The following is a 12,694-nucleotide window of genomic DNA, read 5'->3' as shown; positions in this document are numbered from 1 at the left end:
CTAATTGAATTAGCAAGACATTAGAGTCCATGGAAACAATATTAACTAACAACTCTAGATCACCAATCTAAATTGGGTATTAATGACTCAAGATTGCCTAATTTCTCTTTCCAAGCCAAGAATGCTAAAAAGAAATTACTCTAACATCCAACCAACCATTTTGTCAAACACTTGAAAGGCATAAAAGGAAAGCATGTTAAATTGCAAGAAATATAAATTCTACAACTACCCAATTGCCACAACAACTCAATTAAACAATAAAGGAACATAAACATGAATTGCATTAAAAGAAAATCCAAATCCAACAAGAGTTCATCAACACAAAATGGGTATAAAAGAAAAATTAACAAAAGAACTAAGAGAGCAAATATGTAATAACAAGAAATTGAAAGGAAAACAAGATGTAAACAAGAAATTAACCTAGATCTAAGAGAAATTAACCTAATCCTAACCTAATTCTAGAGAGAAGAGGGAGCTTCTCTCTCTAGAAACTACCTAAAGCATGATTCCTAAGCTAATCTAACTGCCCCCCTTGATTAATCTTAAATTCTGCATGAAATAGCCTCATAAATGAGGTGGAATTGGGCCTAGGCAGCTCAGAAATCGCCCCCAGCAAATTCACTTTAATGGGTCACGTGCTGGCTGTGACGCGTACGCATGAGTCACCCGTACACGTCGTCTAGCTTTTTCTTATCACGCGTACGCGCAGTGACGGACCCAGAAAATTTATGGTGGGGGGGCAAAAATAATACACATTATTATCAAAATATATATTAATTTAAATTTAAAAATATAAAAGTGCACATTAATTATTCGAATACAAAAAAAAAACCAAAAATTACATTAGCTGCTAACTTTCTTCGCTTCAAATCTTGAAGGTACTTCTCTTCTTGTTTTCATATTTTGAAAATGTTGAATAATTGTTTCATTATCAACTTGATTGAATGTCTCTCTTTCTATATATGTAACCAAACAATCATTCAACCACTCATCTCCCATTCGATTACGAAGTCGACTCTTTATGATATTCATAGCAGAAAATGTTCTCTCAACTGATGCTGTTGCCACAGGTAGAATCAAAGCTAATTTCAACAGAAGAAATACCAATGGATAAACAATATGCTTTTTTGTCTCAACTAACTTTTGAGATAGTCCACTGATTCCATTTATATTTGAGAATTGATCATCAAGACGCATATCCAATATAAAATTCTCAAGTTGACTATCAAGTGCCAAAATTTGAGTAGAAGAGAATTCATGTGGATAAAATTCAGCTAAACGAAGCAACTTCTCCTTATCAAATGCAAAAAATGAGTCACTTGGATTCAAACAAGCTATACAAAGAAGTAGCTCAGTATTTACCTCTGTAAAACGATTGTTAAGCTCTTGAAGTTGTCTATCAATCACTTGATAAAATAATTCAACTTGAAAATGATGCAAGTTTGAGACCTTTTGGATTTTGCGCCTTGATCTTCCTTGTGTTACAAATATATCATTCATATTTGGAGCAAGAATATTGTGACTATCACAAAATAGTAAAACTTCGTTGAGCAAAGAGGACCAACCATCGTCTCTTATACTTTGCAATCGTTGCTTGGACACTTTAACCAATGTCATAGCATTTATAATGTCTTGATCACTTCTTTGTAGAGCTTGAGACAACTCATTAGTAACTCCTAATATACTTTTCATCAAATGTAAATTGAATACAAATTCAAAAGATTGAATATGATTCAATAATTGGCATGCTTCAGCTCTTTGTTCAGGATTATTTCCATCTTCCTCAATAACTTCAAGAACTTCTACCACGGAAGAAAAAATAGAAATCAAGCTAAGTATTGTACCATAATGTGAGCCCCATCGAGTATCACCTGCCCTTTTCAATGTTGTTTCTTGATTTAAGCCACGCCCACTAGAAACATCTCCATTTTGTAATGCAACAATTGTCTTTTGCATTTGACTTTCACGAAGCATGTCTTTACGTTTACAAGAAGCTCCAACAATATTGCACAAACTAGCAAGCAAATTAAAAAGTAGTGCAATTTCGACCTGTTTCTTTGCAACAACCACAAGTGCTAATTGAAGTTGGTGAGCAAAACAATGAACATAAAAAGCACAAGCATTTTCTTTCAAGATCAAACTTTTTAAGCCATTAAATTCTCCCTGCATATTAGTAGCTCCATCGTAACCTTGTCCACGTATTCTTGCTAAACTTAAATTATGCTTTGTTAATAAAGATTCCAAAGCTACTTTTAATGACAACGCATTTGTGCTAGAAACATGGACAAGGCCAAGAAATCGCTCCATTACAATCCCTTCTTTGTTCACATACCGCAAACAAACAGCCATTTGCTCTTTAACAGAGATGTCTCGAGCTTCATCAACTAAAACAGCAAATAAATCATCTCCAAGATCATCAATAATAACTTTAGTAGTTTCACTTGCAGCAGCTCTAACAATATCTTTTTGAATTTTAGGTGCTACTAGCTTAAGGTTTCCACGAGCATTTTTGAAAACACGATCAATCTCTGTATTATGTTGAGCAAGAAAGTCAAGAAGCTCCAAAAAATTACCTTGATTATTTGAATTGTGCGATTCATCATCACCACGAAAGGCCAATCCTTGTCGCAATAAGAACCTAATGCACTCAATTGTTGCTGTTAAGTGAGTTCGGTAATCTCTTTTAGCTTGGTCTGAATGCTTTTGAAAAACAACTTCAATATGTTGTTTTTGCTTCATGAGTGCTTCGCATTTTCTTCGAGCTTGATTATGAGCACTATCATGATTTCCAACATGTGTTTGTAATCGCTCCTTCTTTTTCCAATTTGAAAAGCCCTCTTTTACAAAAGCATCACCACTCGCACCATCAGGTTTCATAAGATAGCAACAAAGACAAAATACAGCATCTTTTGAAATACTATATTCCAACCAATTGCCAAATTCATCAAACCAATCAGCATTAAATCTACGGAGAGAAGTTCCAAAATATGTTTGTGGAAAATCATGTTCTCTTGGTTGACAAGGACCTTTTTGCAAATAAGCTCGTCTAACTTCATCTCTGTCATTTGGATCATAATTTGAAATTTTGGGTCGTTGTCCAGGATCAGCTACCAGACTTTCCACATTGAATTCTAAGAACTTTTTATTAGAAGAGACTAATGGAGTGACTTCAGATTCTAGTGGTAGCTTTCTTTTGAAATATTTCTCCATTACTATTTCTAAAAATAAAAATATATATTCTAAATTAGTAAATTGATCAATTCACTTTAAAAATTTATATGCAATCTAATTACATATAATAGAATAGAACGAAAGATAAACAAATAAATAATAAGGATCACTAAATTGAGAATAAAATAAAATATATAAATTCATGAAAAGAATAAAAAATAGATTAATACTTAAACTATAATTGTTTGAATTAAAATTTGCAATTGAAAATATCAAAAAGAGAAACAATGAAATTGAAAGATACATAGAGTCATAGAGAGCTATATAAAATAAAATAGAGAATTTAAAATTTACCTTTTGATGAAGAGAAGATGACCACTAGACAAGGAATAGAAAAAGAAGATTGAAAATATGAAACTAAGAAAAGGGTTTAAGAGAATAAATGAGTGACGGCTAGGATTTAAAAACAGAAGAAGACTAAATTTAATTAGGTTAACTAATAGTCAAAATTATAAAAAGATAAAATGGACTTAGACTTTTAATAATTGGGCTTAGTTTATTTGTAGTGGGGTCATTTAAAATTTAAAGTGGGGGCATATTATATATATATATATATATATTTTTTTTTTTGGGTTTAAAAATATCAAATGTCACTGGGGGCAAGTGCCCCCCCATTCATGAAGGTGGGTCCGTGCCTGCGTACGCGTCATGTCACGCGTACGCGTCGCCTGGATGATGCACCTCTTCACGCGTGCGCGTCTGTCACGCGTGCGCGTCGCTCTGAATGCTCCAAATCCTTGTTTTTCCATGAATTCTCCACTTTGTATGCTTTTCTCTTCACCTCTTCTATCCAATACTTACTTTATGAATCTCAAATCACTCAACAAACATATTAAGGCATCGAATAGAATTAAAGTGAATTAAATTTAGATATTTTAAGGCCTAAAAAGCATGTTTTCACACTTAAGCACAAAATTAGGGAAAATTACAAAATCATACTATTTCATTGAATAAATGTGAGATAAGTTAATAAAATCTCCCAAATTAAATACAAAATAAACCACAAAATTAAGTTTTATCAATTACCATATACGTAACTATACCATTTACAAATTTTTAATTTTTTTTAAATTTAAAATTCAAAATCATTAAAAATTATTTAAATTAATTATCATCATATTTTAATTTTTTTTTTTAAATTCTATTATTCATATTATTCACTAAACTCATTACCTCCCTATACTTTTTGTACTTAGCTTTTTATATATACATGCCGGGACCAGTGAGACAATGTTTCATAATTTACCGTATAATTCAATTTTTAATCAGCACTACTATCAATTATATAAATCCACCCAGCCTTTTGCTGCATCCATATAATTGAACAATTTAATAGAATTTGATATGTAAAGCATAACTAATGATTGAGATCTTCGTTATAAAAAATTATATATTCAAACTAAATTAACAACTATACTAGAAAAGTGCATTGCATTACAGATGAATTATATTTTAGAAACGTCACGTTCTATATAGCATCTTTTCTTTTTCTTTTCTCTAGTTAAAATAATATGATAATGTAATTCATCCGGCACTAAAGTTAGTATATCATTAAAGAATAGTTAAGCCGGTATCATCAAATATTTATAAAATAAATTGTGATTATAAGTTATGGATCATGCACGACGCGAAGAAGGAGGTGTTTAAGCAATTCAATTATAATTTTATGTTCAGGAAACATCGTTTGTATCCTGCGTACATGAACTTGGTATGCTCTTTATGTATCAGAATCTTTACTTTTTCTAATGTTATAAATATAAATATAAAACGCACGCCATTTAATTATACTTTGAATAGTGCTATAGCGTGATAAATCATAAATGTACTAGCCTCAACCAACATTAACATTGGTTATTATTATAAAAAGAGTTTAACTAAGAAGCTAATTTTTCTCAGTCAATATCAACTAAATTTTATCATTTTAAATTATAAATTTTATATTTTAATTTTTAAATCTTAATTTTTATATTTTAGATTTTAAATTTTAAGTTTCCCAAAATAAAGATTAAAAAAATAATTTGACAATAAAAAATGGTTAATGTTACTTAAAAGTTAATTTCATATATTTTTTCTTATAAAAATAACAAAAATCAACCAATAAATAGTTAACAAATAAAAGCTACACAACTAAAGTTCATGTTAATTGATTTTTATTATTTACCTACATTTATCTAAAAACCTATATATACACTATCAATGTATTTAGATTAAATCATGAAGTTTATGGTATACAATATTTACTAATTAAAATTTTGGAAGAGATTATTTGGAAATGTAATTAAGCTTGGCATGCATGATGAAGCAGCATGTGCAAAGCCGCGTATGAAAGTGTCAATTAGGAGGGTTTATACAACTAATAAATGTTACATTTATCATAGATGTGCAAATTTTTGTTCTTTATTTTCTAAGCAACCATGTAGACGACAAAGTTTTATCCCTTGGAATCCTTTTGTGGTGTGTGGTCCTTGCCGTTTTGGAGATAGATACCGCAAATAAAACTTCAACAGTCAATTTCTTTGCTTGCATTTGTCAATCATATAGAAACAATATGGAAATAAAACATATGTCCAATAAGATGGATTATATATATATTTAAGAAACAAAAAAATGTTTACAAAGATGTCTCCTACAAATAATGATTAATCTCGTTTCTCGAATGTTAAAATGTTCTGGAAAAAATAAAGAATAGTGTTTTATAAATTATAAATTTTGAATTCTATATTAAATTTTAATTTGAACTATTTATATAAAATATTAAATTTTTTTTAATTAATAAAAAATGAAACACTCCTTATTACTTAATAATGAGGGTTGATGAGCCATCATACTGATCCACCAAGACGATCAGTATTAGTATTTTATACATGGTTAATGTTCAAACCGATCGTTATATATGAATCAAATTAATCATTTTAAAAAAATTTGTAATAATGTATCAACGATAAAAGACACATTTCACATTAAGAACGTGACACGTCAGTAATTTAGGTAGCGTTTGCTTTCGGAGACATGACACAGAGACATGGACAGTACATATTTAAAATATGTTTGGAAGCAGAGACATGGACACGGAACACATTGTCTCCAAGACAGTTTTTTATATTTTTGTGTCCACTCTTTTACGGAGGACAATGATGGACACAGAATTTAGAAGAGTAGACACAGACTTTTTTATAAATTTTATTTTCCTTTTTGTCCATAGATATTTTTTATTATTCCACTATTATTCTTTCTTATTTTTTCTATAATTAGTCTTGAAACTTTTAAAAGATAAATATTATTAAAGGTAAAATTGATCTTTTAAAATGTTAAAAAATAATTTATAAGTTGTAATTGATTTTATATAATTTAAAAAAAAATCAGTTTTTAGATAAAAAAATTGATTTTCTAAATAAAAATAGATTTTTATGTGCAAAAACTTTTTTTTTTCATGTAAAAACGGATTCTTTTTTAAAACTGATTTTTTATTTAAAATAAATTTGAATTATTAACCTAAACAAATTTTTTTATTAATCAAACTCAGATCTATTTTTTTATTAATTTTAACCATATGTATTTTTACATATTAATAATAAATTTAAAAATAAAATAAATATATTTATAATTTTTATTTTAATATAAATATTATTATATATTTGTTATTAAAATTGTTGGTCTCTTCAAATATTTTTTTAAGTTTCGTTTGTACTCCTACGTATTCTCATGGTCTATTAAATTAGTTTGTACTTGATGTATAAAATTTGAAATCATATGGTTATTTTAGTAATTTCATATAATATTTTAGTCTTGTCCATGTGTATCCAAACATAATACTGGACATTACATTAGTGTCTTGTACATCATATCCAAACACAATACATAAACAATAATTTTTAGTGTCTCAGTGCCATGTTCTTTCCTGTCTTTGAAAACAAACGCAGCCTTAGTGATGAACAGGATCAGATCGGATTGGATATGACTAAATTCGATCTGATCCGCACTAAAATCATCGGATCGGATTCAATATCCGTCGTTTTTAAGTTTGGATCCAATCCGATCAGCACATATGTAGATTGGATCGGATCGGATATATCCGCAAAACATAAAAATATTTTTAAGAGCTTATTTTTATTAAAAAATATTAATAAAATTCTTTTTTTCTATTCTTTTAAATATGTTTACTCTTGCCAATGAGTAATAACTCAAATGGCATAGTCTCCTCATACTCAATTAAGAAGTTGCGGGTTTGAGTCTCATAACTTTGGTATATATATATATATATATGTTTACTCTTAAAATAATATTAAACATACTTTTCTTAAGTCACAAAAAAAAAAACATACTTTTCTTAAATAATAAAATTAAAATAATACAACATATATTATAATTATTAATTGAAATAAAACATAAGAAGAATATTTAATTATTTTTTATTTATTTTGCAGATTTGTAAATATGAGGATACCTACATAAAATTCGTAATCCAATCCAATAGCCTTGTAGATCATATTTATATTCGCAATTTTCGAATCAGATTCCAATAAATACCACAAATATGCGGATCGAATCTGATCCATGAATATCCCTACATCAGTTAGTAGTGACACATTAATAAAATGTAAATGAAATGAGAAATTTGACTAATATTTTTGGAAACTAAATTGAATTGGTAAATTTTCCAATTGATTTACACATGATTTTTTAAGACAATTTTAAATATTATCCTTAAAAATATATAAAATAGGCTCATATATACACAAAGATATCTGTTCCAAAGTGTTTACTCAAGCTTCTTGTGGAGATTGGATTTGAGTTGATGGAAGTCCAAATTTCTAAAGTGCTTCTCCATATGTGTTTGAATGGTAGTTGGAAATATCTGTAAAGGACTCTCTGATACCAAAATCACTTAGTATCTTAATAGAGTGTGGTTCTAGATTAAATTTACGTGCTGTATGGAGGTATTTATAAAGTAATTGAAATAATAACTAACCATTTCAAAGTGGGGGCTTTTTCCCAAGTTTAATGCAAGGGTATTTTTGCATGGTGTAGAATACTCCTCTTACATGAGTAGAATTTATAATAGTGAAAAACTTTAAGCTTTGCTCCTCAAGTTGGATTACAACAAGACTTAAAAGGATAGATGATATGTTATTCACTTTGAATATTATTTTTAATATTTTATTTTTTTTTAATTTAAATGTTGGAATATCTTTATAAGTGTCTATTGTCATTGTTTTTTGAAGAATCGATTTGTATTTCGTTTTACTCGAAAATAAGCGAGTTTAAACACGAGTAGAACGAGTTATATCTCGAAACTAGTTAATTTATACCGGAACAGAAACAATATTATTAAGTTTTTTAATTTTTTATGATATTTTTTATTCTGACAAGTAAATAATTAATTTATCACGAATCTGAATTTCATTAAAAATTTTGAGTTGACTAATAAGTTATTATATGTATAAAGTGAGATTTAAATTTTTAATGCTTACTTAAACGAACTCAAGTTAGCTGGAACAATATTATTTTAACTACCTTTCCAATTTAACCTTGCTAAATGTTTAAGTGGAAAAAAAAAAACGATATAAATATTTATAGTGAAATTAACATCTATATATGATAGTGTGGAACCTAAGCTTGGTCTTAAAACTTCCTATTGGGGAGGCAGCAGTAATTTTGTATGTGGAATGGCGTTGTTATATATTTGTATGAAGGAGAAAATAACTGGAAAATTGTGGGGACCCGTGACTTAGTCTATGATAGATGTATTTTCGCAATTGCAAGTACAGTGTTAAACACAAGAGGGTACTACCGGTTAGGGTTAGGTTATGCCGCTTCGTGATATGCACAGTCCTTTCTTTCTTTCTGCACGTGATCTGGGGGGTCAACTCACGTGGCCCCCATACCTTACCAGCTTACCTACACTCACTCACTCACACAAACCCACCCTTTATCACCTTTTCACGTTTTATTTTAACGTTTTATCCTTCATTCTCGTCAAATTCATTAGTGATACCTATTCCAATCATGGCATGCCACAGTATAAGTATTATATTTAGATTTTATATCAACTAGTTTGAATATTAGTTTGTCAGATATATGTCATCATATTGATTTGATTATTGAAATAAATTCATGGCATCAATTTAATTTTTGAAAATCGTAATTTTATGTATCATTAATTTCGTCTTTACAATTTTTTAATATATATATATATATATATATATATATATATATATATATATATATATATATATATATATAACTTTGGTTATTCTTAAAAGATTTATGTGATATTAAATATAAATTACTAAAGTCATATCTTTTTCTTTTTTTAATAACTACAGCTAAAGTGACAAAAAAATATTCTAGAAAGTGGGATCAATTAAACTAATTTTTAAAAACTAAATTAATATCATGTGTATTTTTTTTATGTTTTAAACAGTTAATATGTATTAGCCTAATATGTAAAACAGGAGAAAAAATTTGCAGAAAAGTAAATACAGGTGAATAAATTAAAGCATTATATTAATTAGATAATATCATTTGCATAAGTATAATACGGATTCTTTTTCATTGGGAACTACTTTTTTTCAAAATATATTTTTATAAACTAAATTATTACACCGTATATTTTTTAATTTAACTAAAAATAAAGGTGAGATTGACCCTGTTTTTATTAAAAAAAATTTTAAAATAGTAATTTTTAGTAGTTTTAGTCATTATTTAATTTTTCATAAATATTAAATTATTTTTAATAAATAAAATTTATTAATTCATGTTATAAATTCTAAAAATTATGAGTGTAAATTATATTAATTAATGTATATAAGACTAATAAATATAATTATAAATTATATATTTTTTACGTATAAAATATTTATAAATATAAATATAAATTATTATTGACTAATAATAAATATTAATAAAAAATAATAATATTTGTTAATTATCTAATATTACTCTTTTATTAATTTTATATTATAGTGTACAAGTTTTGACCGGTTCAATTTGAATTAGTTTATTTTGTATGTAGGGGAAAAAATATCTACAATTGAAATGTTTAAAATAACTAAAGCGAAAACATCTTCTAAATAAAAAATGTGAACAAAATCAAAGACTTGTGATTCACTTGCTTAATTATATTATTTTTGGAAATTGAGGGTATATTAATGACTCCAGGGAAGATGTATTCCTTTTTCTTCTTTCTCTCACAGGTCTCTTTGGTGGCCACGCCAACAAGGAACTTCAATATGCTTGCCTTTGCAATCAAAATGAAGTATGATTTAGATCTGCCCCAAAATAAAGATAAAATATTACTCATATATTTATAGAATTTAAATTCACATATTTATCACGTAAAACCGTTTTATATAAACAGTTAGTCGAGTAGCCGAATATTATCACATTAATTGAAATAAATAATTTTTAAATTTAGTATTTGTTAGTATTTTTATCCGTAATAACATTACGGAAATATAAATATTTGGATTAAGTTCGATTTTGGTTCCCAACGTAGAGGCCGAAAATCAGAATCGTCCCTAACCTTTTTTTGTCACAAAATGATCCCCAAAGTTTCAGTTTGTTTTAAAATCGTCATTTTTACCAATTTTATTTTTTTATTACTAAATTACTCCTCAATAAAAAAATTATAAAATAAAATAAATATAAAATAAATAAAAAAAAGAAAGAAATGGATAACAGAAGCCCGGGGGTGAGGAGAGAGAAGGGGGGTGAGAAAAGAGGAGGGGGAGGACGGGGAGGAGGGGGGAGAGAAGGGGGACTGCCGCCCTGCCGCGCTGCTGTCCTATCGCTTGCCGCACTGCACCGAACCACCACCGCCCTGCCGCCTGCCGCATCGCACAGCACCACCACCAGCTTCTTCTCCGCCACTACTCTTCCTCCTCGCCCTCACCGCCCACCGCTTCTTCTTCTTCTGTGAACTAGATTTTTTGTAGAATTTCTGAATTTTTTGTGAAATATTGTTGTTACTGAATTTGGCTTGAATTTGGAATACTGTTGGATTGGGGGGAGGGGGAGGAAAGGGAAGAAGGGGGAGGGAGGGGGTGTTGAGGAAGAAGAGGGGAGGGGTTTTATGCGTAAAGTAAAGGGAAAAAGGGGAAGGGGTTATGCGAAGGGAGAAGGGGGGAGGGGGGAGGGGGTTCGGGAAGAAGAGAGGGAAGGGTCTTCGCCGCCGCCACCGCTGCACTTCTCTGCTTCTGCTTCCATCATTCTTCTTCTTCTTCTTTCATTCTGCTTCTATTATATTTGTTGATTTTTTATTATTGTTGTTTCTGGTTGATTCTGATTCTGATTGATTATATTGTTTCATTGTTATTGTTGTTCTTCTTCTATTTCTACTTGATTCCATTGTTGAATTATTGGTGATTTATTGTTGTTGTTGTCCTGTTGCTGCTTCTGTTTGATTAATTGTTGTTGTTGCTTTTGGATCTGTTTCTGCTTATGCTTCTGCTGGTGCTTCTGCATAATTTTGGAAAAGAAGGGGAAGAAGAGGGCAGGGAGGTGCTTCTGCTGGTGCTTTTGCATAATTTTGGGGAAGAAGGGGAAGAAGAGGGGAGGGAGGGGTATTTTCGTCCGAGGGACGATTTTAAAACAAACTGAAACTTTGGAGACTATTTTGTAGCAAATAAAAGTTAGGGACGATTCCGATTTTCGACATCTGCGTTGGAGACCAAAATCGAACTTAACCCTAAATATTTTGAAATTATGGTCTATTTTTTATTCTGATAGCATAGATTATATATGGCACGAAATATTTATAAAATCAAATTATTTTTACAACAAAAATTGTAGGTTGGCAAAAGTCTCTAACTAAGAAGACCAAGATATCTGTAGATAAAAAATCAAATAATAAGACTTTTAGTTATTATTTTTATATGAAAAAGTCTAATTTTATTTAAAATGGTGGAGTGCATCTGGTTTTATATGCGACAAAAAAGTACCTTTAAAACTTAAAGGTAAATTCTATCGCACCGCTATAAGACCGGCTATGCTTTATGGTACGGAGTGTTGGGCGGCTAAAGAGAGCACGAACATAAGCTGAGTGTGGCAGAGATGAAGATGTTGAGATGAATGAGTGGTCATACGCGATTGGATAAAATAAGGAACGAATATATATGGGAGAGAGTTGGGGTAGCTCCCATTGTGGAAAAGATGGTTGAATCGCGTCTCATGCGGTTTGGACATGTGAGAAGAAGACCGATAGAACATCCAGTCAGGAGGGTGGATGAGATGGAAGATGGACAAGGGGCGAAAGGCAGAGGAAGACCTAAGAAGACCATCTATGAGATGGTCAAACGAGATCTACATGTAAACGGTCTCTCTGTAGACATGATACATGACAGAGCATAATGGCGTCGTTTGATTCATGTAGTCGACCCCACTTAGTGGGACAAGGCTTTGTTGTTGTTGTTGTTGTTGTTGTTGTTGTTGTTTGTTATTTAAAATTTAAAACAATTTAACG

At 29.8% G+C, this 12,694-nt stretch overlaps 1 protein-coding gene across 1 annotated transcript; it reads right to left on the bottom strand.

The window, feature by feature from the left end:
• Positions 1–843: 843 nt before the first annotated feature.
• On the bottom strand, positions 844–3,210 carry LOC148578442 (uncharacterized). The gene has a single exon (XM_088503046.1). The coding sequence runs from the start codon at positions 3,208–3,210 to the stop codon at positions 844–846; it is 2,367 nt and encodes a 788-aa protein (XP_088359172.1).
• Positions 3,211–12,694: the final 9,484 nt, after the last annotated feature.

This window comes from Arachis ipaensis, chromosome B1 (genome assembly GCF_059453495.1).
Source record: "Arachis ipaensis isolate K30076 ecotype BB chromosome B1, ASM5945349v1, whole genome shotgun sequence".
In the NCBI taxonomy this organism is placed as follows: Eukaryota; Viridiplantae; Streptophyta; class Magnoliopsida; order Fabales; family Fabaceae; genus Arachis; species Arachis ipaensis.
Note: the sequence above shows the minus strand (reverse complement) of the source record. Positions and strands in the feature narration are given on the sequence as shown.

Excerpts from the sequence above, each read along its gene's own strand:
- LOC148578442 (XM_088503046.1), bottom strand. The coding sequence starts at position 3,210 with ATGGAGAAATATTTCAAAAGAAAGCTACCACTAGAATCTGAAGTCACT.